The sequence below is a fragment of the Ascaphus truei genome, chromosome 1, assembly GCF_040206685.1.
Source record: "Ascaphus truei isolate aAscTru1 chromosome 1, aAscTru1.hap1, whole genome shotgun sequence".
Lineage (NCBI taxonomy): Eukaryota > Metazoa > Chordata > Amphibia > Anura > Ascaphidae > Ascaphus > Ascaphus truei.
Genome location: NC_134483.1, coordinates 419,045,663 through 419,064,346, shown reverse-complemented (window position 1 = coordinate 419,064,346; position 18,684 = coordinate 419,045,663). Strand labels below are relative to the sequence as shown.

Here is an 18,684-nt window from a genome sequence, read left to right as displayed (position 1 = left end):
AATAAAAACAATGCATTTATTCAACATGTATTACAGTACATACAGTGTGTGTCTTCTTTACAGTGCCAGTATTTACAGTACAGTATGTGTCTTCTATTTTTTTTAATACTCTTGTGATGTGCAGTACTGAGCATGCCTACAGTATACAGTACAGTATGCCTGGACAGTAGTGTACATTCTAGAAACACTGTATTTTGTTACAGTAGCAAAGGAGCCAATGGAACAATGTAAAACAAATCAACAAGTTCTTTTATTAGTGGAGTAAGTACAAAAACATTTATTTACAAATACTGTACAATGTAGAAACATTTTAAGTGCACAGCAATTCAAAACATCAACAGGTGTATGGTTTACTGCTACAGTAGTGAACACATTTATGCATAGAAAGTTAAAACATTTACAGTCAGTCAGTATGGTTTACAGTCACGTTATAAAAACAAATTCTTTATTCATAAAATATACAAAACGCAACATCTCCTTTATAAAAGAACGGCAAGTCAAAACATATACAGTGGGATGGTCTGCAAAACAGTCTGCACCAGTACAGTCCTCGAGGGCAGCAAACAGGCCCGGTTTTCAGGGTAACCTTTGAAAACCGTCCCTGTTTGCGGCCCTCGGGGACTGGAATTGTGCAGGTCCTGTGTGTGTGTACAGCAAGTTAAAACATTTCTGTATAAATACAAGTTAAAAAACACACAACAACATCTCCTTTAAGTACAGCAGGTCAAAACATGTACAATACAGTTCAGCACAACAGTATGGTCTTACCTGTGATTAAAAAAAAATCTTTATTCATAAAATACAGTATACAAAACGCAACATCTCCTTTATTAAAGAAACATATACAGTGGGATGGTGTGCAAAACAGTCAGTCAGGCCTGCACCACTACAGTCCTCTAGGGCAGCAAACAGGCCCGGTTTTCAGGACAACCTTGAAAACCGGGTCTGTTTGCGGCCCTCCGGGACTGGAATTGTGCAGGTCCTGTGTGTGTGTACAGCAAGTTAAAACATTTCTGTATAAATACAAGTTAAAAAACACACAACAACATCTCCTTTATTTAAGTACAGCAGGTCAAAACATGTACAATACAGTTCAGCACAACAGTATGGTCTTACAGTTCCCGTGATTAAAAAAAATTCTTTATTCATAAAATATACAGAACGGAACATCTCCTTTACACAAGAACAGCAAGCCAAAACATTCGCAGTGGGATGGTGTGCAGAACAGTCAGGCCTGCACCACTACAGTCCTTGAGGGCAGCAAACAGGCCCGGTTTTCAGGACAACCTTGAAAACCGGGCCTGTTTGCGGCCCTCCGGGACTGGAACAAAACATGTACCAAACATTTTCAACAGTTGAACACTCACTCAAATGCGTACCCCACCAGATTGTCCTTCCATGGCCGATGCCTTGCATGGCGCAAAACGCCATTAATGCATTCTCGAACGCCTTTCATTACAGGATCTGTAATTGAATAAAAGAGCTGCAATTCCTCCACAATGGTCTTTCTTAAATTGTCAGGAAGCGCCTTTTTTACGCGATTTCCTTCGTAGTTCACTCTGAAGGCCCAGTCGCAGTACAACGAGTAGGGCACATGGTGCCTAAAAATGTACAAGGCATACTTGTGGGGTTCACCAGCACTCATCACCCTATACTTCTCCCTGAGCGCTGGTGGCAGATCGCGCAGGGTGATGTTGGGCACCGTATCGATGCGAGCGAATGTAGGTCTTCTGTGAGCGGGTGTGCTTGAGGCGACGGGCGAGGGTAGGCTGCCTGGGAGGAAGCTTTCCTCCTGTCTTGGTCGCCGTGTTGTCTCCTGGCGTGGTCTTGACGGGGTTGTCAGGTCCTCCTCAACAGCATACATGTACACTTCTGGTTGAGGGGGTGCGCTTGGTGATGGAAGGGTGTCGATGCTCCCATTCATCACATCCATGCCACCCTCCTGCTCCGGCGTCGGGGAAACAGGGGCATGAACACCGAGCAAATGATGTATACCCGCTATGTCAGCCTCTATCTTTTCCATCCGTTGATCCATATGTTGCATCCGTTGCTCCATATTTAGCATGGTCTCCAGAAGCAGATCTATCTTTGTCAGCATAATGGAGTCCACAGGGATATCCACACTTATCCCATTCAGCATCTGGTCTAACGAGCTGCTTCTTGTGCATGGCGTGTGGACATCTGGGTGGATGGGTGCTACGGAGGATGAGATGGGGGTTCCATGGAGAGAAGCGGCAGCGTCGTCGAAGAAGGGTGGAGGAGGTGACCTGTGAATATCCGGTAGAGAAGAAAAGGCAGCGTCGAAGAGGGATGGAGAAAGTGACCTTTGGATTTCCGGGCGAGAAGCAGAGTCGTCTAAGAGCAAAGGAGAAAGGGACCGGTGGATTTCAGAGGCACCAGCGGCAGCGTCGTCGGATAGAACTGGAGAAGATGGCCTGTGGGTTTCCGGGAGGGCAGCGGCAGCATCGAGGACGAGGGGTGGAAAAAACGGGCTGAAGATTTCCGGGACAGTGGCGGCAGAGTCATCGAAGCGTATGTATGTGAGTCAGTGTGTGTGTATGTGAGTCAGTGTGTGTGTGTGTGTGTGTGTGTGTGTGTCAGTCAGTGTGTGTGTGTGTATGTATGTGTGTCAGTCAGTGTTTGTGTGTGTGTGTGTGTGTCAGTCAGTGTGTGTATGTATGTCAGTCAGTCAGTGTGTGTGTGTATGTATGTGTGTCAGTCAGTGTGTGTATGTATGTGTCAGTCAGTGTGTGTGTGTATGTATGTGAGTCAGTGTGTGTGTGTGTGTATGTGTGTCAGTCAGTAGGTGTGTGTGTGTCAGTCAGTGTGTGTGTGTGTGTGTGTGTGTGTCAGTCAGTGTGTGTGTGTGTGTGTGTGTATGTGTGTCAGTCAGTGTGTGTGTATGTGTGTCAGTCAGTGTGTGTGTGTGTGTGTGTGTGTCAGTCAGTATGTGTGTATGTGTGTCAGTCAGTTTGTGTGTATGTATGTGTGTCAGTCAGTGTGTGTGTAAGTGTGTCAGTCAGTGTGTGTGTCAGTCAGTGTGTGTGCATATGTGTCAGTCAGTGTGTGTGCATGTGTGTCAGTCAGTGTGTGTGTATGTGTGTCAGTGTGTGTGTGTATCAGTCAGTGTGTGTGTGTGTGTGTGTGTGTGTGTGTGTATGTGTGTATGTGTGTCAGTCAGTGTGTGTGTGTATGTATGTGTGTCAGTCAGTGTGTGTGTATGTATGTGTGTCAGTCAGTGTGGGGGGGGGGGAAGGTGGTGCGCAATGTTACACCCCGCCCCTGGCTACAGCAGGACACACACACACTGACTGACACACATACAAACACACTGACTAACACATACACACACACTGACTGACACACACATACACTGACACACATACACACACACTGACTGACACGCATACACACACACACACTGACTGACACACACACTGACTGACACACATACATACACACACACACACACACACACACACTGACTGACACACATACATACATACACACACACACTGGCTGACACACATACATACACACACACACACACACTGACTGACACACACACACACTGACTGACACACACACACACACACTGACTGACACACACATACTGACTGACACACATACATACACACACACACACACACACACACACTGACTGACACATACATACACACACCGACTGACACACATACATACACACACACACGGACTGACACACATACATACACACACTGACTCACATACATACACACACACACACACTGACTGACACACATACATACACACACACACATACCCCCGCGTCAGTGGAGGGCGGTGTGGGTGGAAAGGCGTCGCTGCCAGCCGCTTCTGCGCATGTGTGGCGTCCGTCAGCGGCGCCATCACAACTGCGCATGCGCGGCATAGCAGCGGGCAGGGAACAGCGTCCGTGAGCTTGCCGGCGCTGCGGGAGTGGGAAGACCTGCAGGAGCACCAGGTCAGTGTGCTGCTGGGCCTGCACCCGCCAGGGGGAGATAGCGGCTGCGCGCCACCCCCTCCCCACTCCTCCCGCGGTGATTGGAGTCAGTGGCGCCATCACAACTGCGCATACACGGCACGGCAGCAGGCGGGGAACGGCGGCCATTAGGAGCGGCGCCGGCGACTATCGCCGCCGCCGCATTTGATTTTTTGAGTGGTTGGGATGTCAGTGTTGGGGTCGGGCTGAGCCAGAACACAGCCCGGCCTCAACTGCCAGCACTGACGTCACATCCATTTCATTTCTGTCTCCACAATCCATTTTTGCCCCATCACGAATGAGGTGCCACTAAAGAAGTTTCACTTCAAAAAGAGTGGTCCAGGCCCAGGCATGGATCGACAGTGGAGAAACTTTCCAGAATTGCATCTTCACTGACGAGTCTACTGTGTCGCTGGAGAGATTTGCAACCTTTGCATTCCACAAAAAAGGTTGCATATCTATGAAGCCGCGTCCAAAACACCCAGTGAAGCTGCATGTGTGGGGTGCCATCTCTAGGCGTGGACCAGGATGCATTGTCATCTTTGAAGGTAAAATATAATGTAGCCTTATACACTGTACTGTACTAGTGTAGCCTTACTGTATGCACTGTACTGTACTATTGTGCAGTTTTTTTAGCACTTTTCTTTTCTTGTTATAGGAATCATGAATAAAGCTTTCTTCCAAGACAAAATTGTCCCTGAGATAGTGCAATACATCACACGCGCGTTCCCGGATGGTCACCATTTCTACCAGGACAACGATCCGAAGCACACTGCGTCAACAGTGCATATCCTTGAGCGCGGTATCAACTGGGGGAAGACGCCAGCGGAGTAAGTGCGTTAACCGTGTCTCATTTTTTCCCCACTGTTTTCACTGTGTACTGTATCTCTTAAACTAATTGTCCTTTTTTTCCAATGACAGATCGCCAGAATTCAATCCGATCGAAATGGTCTGGCATCAGTTGAAGGACCATATCCGGAAAGTGGTGAAACCCTCCAAAAAGGACGAGTTGGCGAAAGGCATAATGAGTTTTTGGAACGATGTACTCACCGTGGAACGCTGCAATAAATATGTAGACCATATTGCGACTGTGTTGCCCATTGTGATCGCGCGTAATGGGCAAGCATCAGGAAAGTAGTACTGTACTGTAGTATTGTAAGTACAGTATGATACAGGTAAGTATGGCACAGATTTTTTCTTTCCTAATAGTCAGAGTATACAGTAGTTACAGTTTTTTCTTTCCAGAGAGAGTAGCAGCAGCCATCTGGTTACATAGTATTTAACAGTAGTCAGAGTATACAGTAGTTCCAGTATACTGTACATTAGACTAGTTGGACAGTACTACAGTAACTGCCTACTAACTGCTCAATTTTTTTCTTTCCAGAGAAAGCAGCACCAGCCATCTACAGAAGTTCTACACATCACACAATGCCATAATACAGTACGCACATAACTGCACTAATTTTTTGTTTTCTTGTCGTTTCAGGAAAAAAGGGTGGCCTGGGGGGAGGTGGGGTGTTGTGTCCAGTCTAATCTGTTTGTACAGTCAAATGTACAGTATATAAACAGCATATCTGATGTACAGAAAACCTCTCCTCTCTCAATGAACTACTGTAATGTACACAGAATGAGGAACAAGATAAAGACGGAAAAAATAATATATATATATATATATATATATATATATATATAGTAATATTATTTTTTCCGTCTTTATCTTGTTCCTCATTCTGTGTACAGTATATATATATATATATATATATATATATATATATATATATATATATATATATATATATTACATTACAGTATATATTATTAAATAATATTCTTATAAATGTGCATTATTCATGTTTATCCATGTTTTACAAATGTTTTCTAAATGTTTATCCAATTTTAATCTGCCAGAAGAACTTAATAAAGACTGCATTATATATTATTCATGATTATTTTTATATTTGTATTTTTTGGTTCCTGATAAAATAAAATAAATATTTATTTACATTCCTGCTAATCATAATCATTGACAACACCGACCCCCCTCCCCCCACAGTACACCAATGAATAAGAATGAATGACAAAACAACATGAATCAGTTAATGGGTTTTTTAACTCTCAATTCTCACAATGCTGTGCAAATCAGATTTACATTTCAAATTCGAGAAGGGATTTTCCAAAGCGTTACCGTAAACAAAGCCTCAAAGGGTTGGGGGGGTTGGGTGAGTCATGCGTTAGCTCCCATCTCAAAGAGGATTACATGCAGGCGCAGTGAGGTGATTGACGCTCGGCTAGGGACGGATTAAAAACACAATGACTAGCTTCAGAAAAGTAATGACTCTGTGGGGGGGGGGGGAAGTTGGGTGAGTCATGCACAGTAAGCAGCTAGCTCCCATCTCAAAGAGGATTACATTCAGAAAATTAATGACTCTGTGGAGGTGTCTGTCGATAAGAGTTTGTGTGTGCGTGGTGGAGGGATGAAGGATTAGTTGTGCAGCAGTTCAAAGAAATTACATAGAGTAGAGTACAGTAATTTCAAAAGGCAGTTCATCATAATAATTTGATCCCTACACCCCCAAATACAGTACATAAAAACCACACAAATCAACCATGTGCAGTCAAATGCACAGATTGAATATTGAAATATGAAGGTTGTTTTTGCAGGCTTGTGGGTAAAATAACAGTTAAAAAATTATAATTAAAATTTTTTTTTGGGGGGGGCACTCAAGCAAGCAGTGGTGGGTGAAGTTACAGCCGCATGAGCAGTAATCAACTAGCTCCCATCCGAAAGAGGATTACTCACAGGCGCATAGAGAGGTGATGCTCTGTGCAAATCAAATTCGAGAAGGGATTTTCCAAAGCGTTACCGTAAACAAAGCCTCAAAGCTCCCATCTCAAAGAGGATTACACGCAGGCGCAGTGAGGCTTTGTAGCTCGGCTATGGACAGATTAACAACACAATGTCAAGATTCAGAAATGTAACGACTCTGTGGAGGGGGGGGTTGGGTGAGTCATGCGCAGTAAGCAGCTAGCTCCCATCTCAAAGAGGATTACATGCAGGCGCAGTGAGGCTTTGTAGCTCGGCTATGGACGGATTAAGAACACAATGTCAAGATTCAGAAAATTAACGACTCTGTGGAATTTTAAATCCTTCAGCTAGCCTTGTGTGTGTTCGTGGGGGAGGGGGCTACAGGGAACAGCTGCATGAAGTTCGAAGATAATGACATACTTTAATTTCAAAAGGCAGTTCACCATAATAATACACCCCAAATACAGTACGTAAAAAGCACACAAATCAGCCATGTGCAGTCAAAAGCTACAGCACAGATTGAATATCGTAATACAGTATCAAGATGGTTTTTGCAGGCTTGTGGTCACTCACTCAAGCAAGCAAGCAGTGGTGGGCGAAGTAACAGGCGCATGCGTAGTAATCACCTGCTGTCAAGCAGGAATGTGATTGAAACCAGACACACGTTCAAAGGAATGGTGTCGGAGAGATGTACTGCATTGTAGAGAAGATAAGAAGTTGAAATACCCTGCAGTGCAGTTAATTATCCTGAGAGAGGGGAGCGCGCTGTATTTTCAAATGAGACATACTGTACAGCAGCACAGCACTGCAAATGCATGTACAGTATACTTTAAATATGCAAATTTACAATTACTGCGCGCGCACACAGACTGTGTACTGACGTAGGTTGAACTGCGAAAGTATTTGACTTCCAAGACAACAGCTCGCAAACGCCCCCCTGAGTTTTTACATGGCATTGCAGTATTGCAGACAGCGAGAATAAAATGCTAATATCACAAGCGCTAAAATAACGCAAATCACTCCGGGCGAAAAAAAAAACGCACCTAACCGGGATAATCTGAGAGCCGCGGATCTAGCCGACTTAGACTCAGGTCGGCCGCCACTGTATATATTGTCGTAATTTTGGGGGGTTTCTGAAGCTTGCTGGGTATCTGTGAGGCTGATCATAATCAGGATTTCAATGAATAAATCATATTGATTAGGAATAGGTCAATTCTCAATAGAACATATTATAACATTAAATGTTCCAAAAATTGAAAATAAACTGAACCAATGTACTTTTTTTCCTACACTGAGGGGTTCATACCAATATGCACACTGTAAGATCTGTTCACATCTGATAAAAAAAAACAAAACCTTTCCCAATAAAATACCAACTTTTAAAATCAATTCATTCATCTCTTGTAAGACTAATTTTGTCATCTACCTTATGGTCTGTGGATGTAAACAATATGCAGTCTTTTTCATGTTGCGACAGATCCAATGCGATGATTCTTCCTCTAATTATAGAGGCAAATAAGAATTTTAATCATGTAGTGTTAGGACCTGCAAAATGTGGTCACACCTTGATGTGGCAGCAGGCTTATAGCGCTTTGTCCAAAGGGTTTAACTAAATTACCCTTTTTTAGGAGATGTACAGGCAGTTCTCGGTTATCCAACGGAATCTGTTCTGGAAGTAGCGTTGGATAGGGAAACCGTTGTAAAGTGAGTCCCATGTTAATCAGTGGCGATCAACGTTAGATAACGCATTCAGGTGTCGAAAAACGACCCATAGAGTTGCATTGTAAAGTGTTGGATATGCCATTCGTTGCAAAGTGAAACGTTGGATAGCGAGGACTACCTGTATAGGTATTTCACTGTGTATTTTTATCATATTGGATGTAGCTTTGGGGCTTTTCTGTCTTTTGTTGTATACGTTTTAAGGAAAGGCATATTTAATCTCTTTTTGGTCTTCAAAGCATAAATATTATATCATTCTTTCTAAAACATGGCGTGTAAAGCACGAGGTGGTGGTTGCGCAATGGCGTTCGACCATAAGCCTACGGATTTGAAGTACTTTCATGTTGTGCTACTCTGAGTGCATTGGCTGTATTTGCATATATGTCCTATGTAAAATAAACCATTTGATCGATAAAAGGGGATCATGTTTCCTTTTATTTTCAAGCTCCCTTGTAGGAACATGAGAAGGGAAAAAAATGTTTGTTCAACAAATAAGGCACATAACTACTAGTACTATTACTACTTTTGTTAAGGCAACTTGCACAACTATCAATGATCCCATACTGCACAGTGAAGCAGTGACTCCTTCCCACACCGAGCTGTCCCTGATCCGCCATCCAGCTGCCTATCAATCACACGGAACGTGCATTCAGGAGGGCGTGGTCACAAGCAGAGCCACCCCGTTACTGACGGACCTCCTCCCCGCAGCCATCTTTGATTGGGGCAAAGAAAAGAAGAAAAAAAAAAAAGGTTTCCGTTCGCAGACATGAAGTCGGACAAGCCAAACTCTTGTTCAGGTACAGGCAATCAATCATTGAACATGTCTCCAATAGGACATATCCAGTCGTGTTTGTAATCATTCGTTAGCGCTTTGTTCGCCATCTCCTGCTTCTCCCTCACATCGCTCGGCGTCTCAAGCCGCCGTGCGTAGGGAGGAGAGAGGAGGTGGCCCGCTGGCCCGCCCGCTTTCAGTAAGGGGGAGGGCAGTGAAAATGCCAAATCAGCCGGCAGCTCCCAAGAAGAGGCAGCCACATCACCTCGCCGGGAGTGGTGAATCACGCAAACCACCACCACCACCGGCTCCCTCCAGGTAACAGGAGAACACAACTCCCTCCTCCTTCTAGCAGTCCCATGTCCCACATTGGCTCGGTGAAAGCTGCTCCTCGGCCCGGGAGGCCGTCGGTGATAGACTAGCGCTGCTGACCGTTGCGAAGTTAGCGCGAGACGTGGAACACGTGTGTGTGTGTGTGTGTGTGTGTGTGTGTGTGTGTGTGTGTGTGTGTGTGTGTGTGTGTGTGTGTGTGTGTGTGTGTGTGTGTGTGTGTGTGTGTGTGTGTGTGTGTGTGTGTGTGTGTGTGTGTGTGTGTGTGTGTGTGTGTGTGTGTGTGTGTGTGTGTGTGACGGTCATATCTCGCGCTACACAACGCACTCATTACGTGGCGCGTGGGCTCACTGTTTTTCTTTTTTTCAAACTGCAGGGTGTTGGAGATGACGTCACCAGGCCCCGCCTCCCGGGCGGATGGCGGGAGTGAAGCAGCCGCTGGCGGAGGGGGGTTGGAGTCCTCGCTGGAGATGAGCGTGAGCAGCACATGCTCGTTCGGAGCCCCGCGCGCCAGGATCTTCAAGATCATCGTCATCGGAGACTCCAACGTGGGCAAGACGTGCCTGACGTACCGGTTCTGCGCGAGCCGCTTCCCGGAGAGGACGGAGGCCACCATAGGAGTGGACTTCAGGGAGCGGAGCGTGGAGATAGACGGAGAGAAGATCAAGGTGAGGAGGGTGGTGCATGCCCTGCACCTGTAGATGAGGGTGGGGCATGCCCTGCATCTGTGTTTGCATAGCAGATACACCACATGCTTATGTTCGCTCTACCTATTGCACAGGAAGGTGACCTGCCCAGGTTAAGTGGCTTCCATAGGGATTGCTTAAAGCTGCAGTTCAAGCTGCCGTTTTAAAAAAATATATATTTCCCATTACATATGGGCATTTAATACAATCTGCACACTGAGAAGTGATTAGCTACGCTGCAGATCGATCAGTTCTCCTGTAATGATCGCTTGCTCCAGGTTATTTAATTCAGTTCTTGCACAGCATTCTGGGCAATGTAATTCTATAATATGATTGACTGGCAGTTACAAGATACAATTTGTTCACTGCTAGAGAGAGGAGATACAATTGGGTCACTGCTAGAGAGAGGGCGGGGCTCAAGAGCCAGAGCCTATCAGAAGGGGAAGGGGACTGTCACTTTGTAAATGCTTCCTGCATTAGGCCGCGTCCATGTTTAGTGCTTGCGGGCGTAGGCGCGCTTCCGCTCGGCACTGAGCCCCTACAGCCGCAATGAGAGCGGCTTTAGTAGGGGCTTGCCTACGCTTCCGCGCGCTTGCGGTAGCGTAGGTCTTAGGCGAACCAGCTCCGTGATGTCACTGGCCTGCCTGCCGACACGCCCCCGGACGGCGCGCTGTCTAAGGCCAGGGATAGCACCCGCTTTCCCTGAGCCTCAGCGCGCCTCCGCCCGCCCGCCCGCCAGATACATGACCGAGGCCTTGGGAACATTTAAACGTCTTTAAAACATTTTTTTTTTTTTTTTTTAAATGCTACAAGTATTTTCTCATAGTGCAGAACTGATTTATTAAACACACGTAGGATATTGCTTGAACTGCTGCTTTAAGAAGTAACAGCATGCAGCAGCAGTAGTGAATCAGGTGGTACCTGTTGTATAGCCACACTGTTGGAGGGTGTGCTAGTGATGTAGTCAGAACTTGGTGTCTGCATCGATTTTAACTTCAGGGTGTATAAATAATTTGGCAAATTTGTAAATAAACAGGTGTGTTTGTGACCCCCCCATGAACCAGCAGAGACAGACCACATTTTGGTATCTAATCTGCCCTTTGTTGCTATCGCAGAAAAAAAATAATTGCAGCGCTAACCACTCACTATACTAAATTGTATGTGACAATAAGTGTCGAAATTGCCTCAATGAAACACAGTTCCGATAGTATATAAATGTCCAGAAGTAAATAAAAGTCTGGCATTATACTCAAGTCCAGAGAGGGGTTTTCACAGCCCTCCATAGGTGAAGCAATGTGGAAAGCGAATGTTGTCCTCTGGCGCGTAGACTCGGTACGTCCAGTGTATATGTGGAAGATAGGATAAACAGTGTAATACTGCACAGCCATATAAAACCGTTTCCACATGATAATGGAACACTTCCACAAATTCTGATTGTGATATTCACACCGGGCAAAATCACTTCTAGAGATCTCTTAATCTCAAACGTCGGTGGATATCTCTGTCTTTTTGGGTGTTATAATAAATGCAGGGTTTCACAGATCTTCTTAGGACTATCCAGGTGATATTACACCCGTACAAAAATAGAGGAAAAAAACACCATGGCATAATAACATTTTAATAAAAATAGGGCTGGTATATAAGATACACTCTCAGCTGTTTTGGAGGCTAGTGGCTCCTCCCACCCAGGGTTTAAAGCTCACCCCTCCCCACTGTCCAAGTAAGCAGGTTGTCTTTTCATGCAGCTGGTTGCGACAGGTTCAATGCCAGGACCATCCTTCCCCTAATTATAGAGGTAAATAAGGATTTTAACCAGTTAGTGTTAGGACCTGCGATATTGGGGTCATGCCTTGTAAGTGGCTTGCAGGTTTATACGCTTTGACCAAAGGGTTAACTAAATGACTCTTTTCTTGAGAGATACATGTATTTCACTGTGTATTTTTGTCACATTGGATGTTGCTCTGGACTTCTGTTTCTTGTTTTTCCAAGCTGTACATTAAGTTCAGCAGGTCCTAAAAAGTGAAGGTGTAAATCATGCACCATTGAAATAGCTCATCTTTCTGACATATCTATTTTATCTGTATCCTAAATGTATGGATTCCAGAACTCTCCTAAAGTGGGATTATCATTGCTTCCCCCCCATATTTTTTTTTTTTAATGCATGTTTGTGGAATACTCTATTTTATTTTAGAAAGGAGAAAAATAAGTCTTTGGACCCAAAAAAGGATTTTTAAAGTTGCTTTTCTTCAAAATCTACTTTTTACAATGCTTAGCACAGTCACCAGAACCAACATTATTCTTGCACTTGATCCCGTTCGAGAGAGAAGTGGAGGTGATTAGACTGCTGAAGTCAACATCTACCCCAGGGGTGTGCAAACTGAGGGGGTGCGACCCAGGAGGGGTGCAAAAATTTTCAGGTGGGTCGTAGCAGTTGGAGGCCCCGGCCTCTTCCCCACGGCATTTAAATTAAATGTGTGAGGCCTCTGCAACTATCCTTACCTTGTCTTTGGCGACGAAGCATCAAATGACGCCGGAGAAGAGGTAGGGGAGTGGGGGGGGTGGAGAGGGCGAGCAGGGAGAGAAGCAGGCGGAGGGATGCAGCGGGAAAGATTGTGCATCCCTGGTCTACCCTATCATTGTGTTTAGAGTGTGCTAAGCTTCTGTGCTTTATACTCCGTTTCAGATCCAGCTGTGGGACACTGCAGGACAGGAGCGCTTCCGCAAGAGCATGGTGCAGCACTACTACAGGAATGTGCATGCCGTGGTTTTTGTGTACGATATGACCAACATGGCCAGTTTCCAGAGCCTGCCTGCCTGGATCGAGGAGTGCAAGCAGCACTTGTACACCAACGACGTGCCCCGCATCTTGGTTGGCAACAAGTGTGACCTGAGGGACTCCATCGAGGTGCCCACGGACCTGGCTCAGAAGTTTGCAGACTCACACAGCATGCCCATGTTCGAGACCTCCGCCAAGAACACAACTGACCACGTTGAGGCCATTTTCATGACGCTGGCCCACAAGCTCAAGAGCCACCGGCCGCTGATTTTGAGTCAGCCTCCAGAGAATACAGTGGGGCTCGATTCTGTACAGAAGACGGGTTCTTTCTGCGGTTGCTAGCCTTTTTGTTTTCACCAAATACACTGAACTGCAGAAGGTCCTTTCTGCTGCTTACTCGCCTGATCTAACAATTGCAGTCACGCAGGAGGCTGCTTATTGATGGGCAGGCCAGGAGGATGCATGGTTATTGTAATGTCTGACCCGAGGCATGTGATCGTCTGCCGTTTTACGAGAGTTCCAATGAGTGGAGGTATATGTACATGGGGCCATTTGTAAAGGGCAGTGTAGTATCTGAGAACTTTGCCCTTTCAGCTCTGGAATGTTTTTCACTGGGTTGCAAATTCCTTCTGCACAGAGGCATAGCTCGTTTGGCAAGTGCAATTTTAATACTTCAAGGCTCACCAGGTCATTGTGCATTTATAATGACCTGCACAATATAGCCGTGTTTTAACAGCATATAGCGATGTTGTTTTCGGCAGTGATTTCATACTTGGATACACATTTTACATTAAGGTTGCTCTGTGTGCTAGTTGCAAGTGCTCATGATGAGAATTGCAATGGCACAGTGCACACTTAACTGTAAAGCTGCAGCAGTTTGAGGTTTGGAAACTGCTGTTGTCCTCCCGGATGACATTTATTAGCTGACCTCTTCTGTGCATCCTTGGTTAACAACACTTTGCTCGGCAGTAAATTGCTGGCTGATACAGTCCCAGATGGTAACACCGTGATGCAAAGAGGACGGTAGCATGGATTTAGAGAACCATTTAGTGTACATTTTTGTTGTTAAATTCTGGCAGTGGCAGAGAAGGGGCATTTGGGAAGCAAAAAGGGATGGTGGTAATAGCCGTGACATGGTGCTTTTAGAGAACAACTTAGTATGACATTACTAAATGACTCTAAGTCAGTGGGCTGTGTTTACCGGTTACTTTTCTCAAAGCATTCTGGTAAGTGTAGCTGTAATTATTTTTTGTGCCAGAATTGTCCTTATCCGTACGTTATGCTAACTCCTTGCATAACTGGTAATCTGACAGTTTTGCATTAATGACTCCCTTTTATTATTGGGATGGAACAAAAGTGACAGTTGACCTCTCGTGGCAAATGGGGATTTTTTTTTTTTTTAAAGTGGATTTTCTTTGGTCTTACATAATTTTAACCTATTAAACATTGGATTGTAACTGGTTTAAAGTGCAGGTGCACCCTTTTAATACGTGACGGTCACAGTGACCTGGAGTCATTTGATAATCTTAGCCAAGTACCTCTCATACCGTATACATATTTCAGCAGTAATGCATACATTAATGTGAAAAGTCAACAACCAAATTTACAAAGACTATTAACCGGGCATATTAAACAAGTAAAGGAGGTTAAAAGCCATACATGGTTTTTTTCCTATGGACAAAAGGATTTGCCACAATCTCTAATAACAATGTATACAAACATCCTTACCATTTTGATATATTAGGAATGGTGGATACAACTCACTATATTTCTATTTACCACTGAACTGCACAGATGGACTGATCTCCCAGTCTGCTTAAGGCTGCGCTTATACAGCCGGCGACGCGACCGATGCCGCCGCCATTGCAAAAGTTGTATTTCAGATTCTGGAGACGTCAGCAAGGGGGAAGGCAGACAGGCGGAGAAGCTCCCTGATTGGCTTATAGCCAGTCACATGTGGAGACCGTCTCTCCAAAAATCAAATGCCACTGACTACCAGAATTTTGGTAGCTCCGTTGCGTTCAATATAAGTGCCGGCGACAATGCATTTGTTTTGACGCGACGTTGCTGTCGCCGGCAATATAAGCGCAGCCTTACTTTGACAACATTTATAAAAGCCATTATTTCTTACACCTGTATGTGACAACAAATGCTTTCCTGTCATGGGTCATCCCAGACTTTAGGACCGGTCCTTCTATAACAAAATGTCTGTCATTCTTTGTTGACCTGTGTCACATTTGAAGAAATGGCTTTGGTTATCTGGAAAACTTACTGAAACTTTGCATAAATATTTGTCTAATGGTAGATATTACATCAGGCGATGGAGTCATTGGCTAAAGTGAATATCACATATATTTTCTTTTTTTTTTTTAAATACTGTTTAAAGGGCCTGTGAATTAAGTTGTTAAACACGGTCATGCTTTACTGCCGCTAACAATTGTGAATCATGTCCCGTTAACATTGAAAGGGATTATTTTTGCTTTCAAAGCAATGTGGTTGTCTTCTCAAAGGGATTCATTGGAGAAGGGAATACAACTTCCTGCAAAGGAAGAATAACTTTGTGTTTTGTGTGTACTAATGTACTTGAACTGCAATATTTGCACAGTGATTTTAGCATTTTCTGCTGATTTGATCCATTTAAATGGCTACAGAATTGAGATGGGGTAACCCTTCCTCTTAGATTCTACTGCAGGGGGCGGGACGGAGACGTAACCAGCACGGAAACACCTCCTTTGCTGTTCTCTGTGTGGCGAGGGTATATTTACAAAATGAGAAATCCCGCAGAATGGTCTGAAAGGCTAGTGGAGCATTTATCCATATTGCAGATATGGCATAGCTTTTTCCACAAGGAATAGACACGTTAACTGAGTGTGCTGTCCCCTTTCTTTTCTGATCGCTCCATCTTTATTTAAATATGTAATACGGCTTTTACGTTCAATTTTCAAGTGATGTACTTCATTGTGAAATCCTCTAATAACTATAATGTTTTTTGAATACATATTTTAAAGGGTCTCTTTAAAGGTGACCAATAACAAGCATTACGTTCTTGAGCGTTACCTCCTTTTGGGGTCACGGCTGCATTCATTTCTTCCTTTAAAGACCAGTACTACACGGCAAGTAAAAAAAAAAATCAACTTGGCAGTGTAATTGTCTTCCTTTGAAAAATTGAGTAACTGTTTGATTAATTTTGTATCTTTTGAAAAATGTATTTTTTTGCTTTTCTCATTCTGCTAAATTCAAGAACATCTAAATATATACATTTACATTGTCTTTGAACACTCACAAGATCCCACTGGCCTTTTTATTCTTACAAATATATAGGGTGACCTTTGATTTGATATTGGTGGTTCCCTCTCATTGAAGATATCCCCATTACTGTAACTTCTCTGCCGGGTGGGAATGGGGGGGAGTACAGTTGCACAGAAGAATATTCCCATTTTTTAGTTTACCCGTCATCATAGAAAGGGACACTCTTTATAGTCCTGCTTTGTACAGCAGGTTAAAGTGACCCATCCCAGGGCACCTCGACTTGTGTAATATTAGAAAATTGTAGTCGTCGTGTCTGTGTGAATCATAGTTTAATTACCGCTACTATCTCATGTAATTATAGTAACTCAATCTGTGTAATGCTACTTTGGGACCCAACAGCCTTTTTGTCCTATAAAAACATTCACTACATAAAGAGGACATTTTATTGGATGTTATAGTCTTACAGTACACAATAACGGGTTATATGGTGTGTGTGATAGGGCCCATTTAGATAGCCGTATGTCACACGATCTAATATGCATTTGGCACCATCGCTTAATTAAAGGCTAACTTGTTCTGGATGGGAAAAAAGCCTATGGGTTTACTAGAATTTCCCACAAAACTGACCAAGTCATCGTTCTAAAGATGTGATTGTACAAATCCTACAATTCCCTTGGCCACGCATGAGTAAATTGCCTCAGTAGTGAACAGGTTAAACACGCCACCTGTTTTTTTTTTTTTGTTTTTATTTTTGTTTTTTTTTTAACTCCTGTTTTTTTGTTTTCAAAGGAGGTGGGGTGTTAATCATTGTATATGTATGTAGCACCGGCCTCTCACGGGCGCAGTATGTACAGGGAGCCACAAGTCACCTGAATCTGATCATTGATCAGCCTCTAGTTTGTACAATTTTTAAGTAATTAAAAAAAAAAATGTTATTTAAATTGTAAGCTTTGAAGTAATTTTATAAGACGTTGCAATAGAATAAACCCAACCTGCTGATGGACGCGTGGATATTAAAATAGGCACAAATTATTTGGGTGAAATTTGGGAGTCAGAATTTAGGAAATTATTAAATCTGCCAACGTCCCCGGAAAGTACTGGCAAAGTGCTTTTAATCAATGTCCTAACATGATTGGCTAGCAAAAAGGTTATAGGAGACGAACTGACATTTGCTAATCACCTTTACATAGTTTTATATAACTAGTGATCTAAAGTTTTTGTTATGTACAGTACTTCAGCGGTACTTCAGAGGGGGAAATATCAGACTGCTGCATGCCTCTCCCTGTTACGTTAAAGGTTAAACAGGGAACATGAAGGAAAAATCAATGTTTGCTGCTGTAAAACAGGCGGTAGCACAAATGTACAAACTGCTCTTTTTGTACATGTATTATTAGACTATTTTATAGCAAATGAAAAAACTGTTTAAAGTAAAATGTTTCATACACTTTAGCTTTGTGCCAGTGAGGAAAGCCGTTTGTATTGCACAGCTTTTGTAAGTGCCTTTCAATGTTGGGCTTTTTGGCCTAAATTTCCCCAATATTTAAGTGCTGTATATTATTTTTGAACAGCATTCGTATAATAGGGTAGTGACTTTTTTATTTTTTGCTGTTAAACTTCTCTGTATGGATTGCATCTTTTAAAGATGAACTTGCATTGAAAATGGGAGTTATTTTCACTTGTCCTTAAGTTTGAGTAATGTTATTTTCTAGTCAAAACAAGTCTAGTTTCTTTAGTGGGTGAGCATAGATTGCTGCTTTCCAGGACTAGATTTTATTTAGTTTTTATTGGCAAATTAATTGCAAATAACATCTAATCGCAACTTGAGAAATGGTAATTTGTTATATATTGTATTGAATGTGTTGGTGTCCGTTTAATATCATACAATCTCCTTTTTAGTCCACTAATGACTTTTAACAGATCCATAATTTCTATAGTGATTTGTGATAATTGCGACTTTACTTTTTGTACCTGTTATGAGATCTGCACTTAGAAAATAATGTAGTGCTTGTAGGCGCTGAGCTCTTGGAGTACACATCCAGTAACTGTAACGTTGACAAAGGAAGAGGAGCGTTCAGTCTCATATGCATTTCAATCTGCATGTGTGGGTGTTTTATTTTTTTTATTATTATTTTTTTTAACATTTTTTTTTGCTATGTTTCGTGCCCCGCTGTTTCTCCTCCCCGGTGAGGACATCTCTCCTATGTTTCAGTCCTGCTGTGAAGCTCGGCCTTGAAAAAGGTCTGAAACTGGAAATAAACCCAGATTTAAATTCATATACTGTAAAACCAGACATATTTTATACTATTCTTCATTGAAATATCAAGTCAAACAAATAGCCCATGGCAA

General features: G+C 43.4%; 2 protein-coding genes across 4 annotated transcripts in view; one reads left to right on the top strand and one right to left on the bottom strand.

Annotated features, from left to right (window-relative positions):
* The window catches only part of LOC142503102 (malate synthase-like), a 79,847-nt gene extending 70,057 nt beyond the window's left edge, over window positions 1–9,790 (bottom strand). Inside the window, exons 1-2 of one of the 2 annotated variants that reach the window (XM_075615108.1) lie at window positions 8,425–9,790; window positions 8,233–8,305 (exon numbers count right to left, since the gene is read on the bottom strand). The gene's annotated coding sequence lies outside the window, so the exon portion shown is untranslated. The remainder of the gene's footprint in view (window positions 1–8,232; window positions 8,306–8,424) is intronic. The other variant, XM_075615117.1, reaches the window with a different exon arrangement.
* RAB33B (RAB33B, member RAS oncogene family) lies at window positions 9,213–18,611 on the top strand. Of its 2 annotated transcripts, none has more exons than XM_075615139.1 (3): window positions 9,213–9,615; window positions 10,004–10,295; window positions 12,997–18,611. In XM_075615139.1, exons 1-3 carry the CDS (start codon window positions 9,518–9,520, stop codon window positions 13,429–13,431), a joined length of 825 nt encoding a protein of 274 aa, XP_075471254.1. In that variant the 5' UTR covers window positions 9,213–9,517; the 3' UTR covers window positions 13,432–18,611. The 2 variants fall into 2 exon arrangements, with proteins under 2 accessions (XP_075471254.1, XP_075471263.1); XM_075615148.1 differs by having other exon boundaries at window positions 9,218–9,322.
* The last annotated feature ends 73 nt before the right edge of the window (window positions 18,612–18,684 follow it).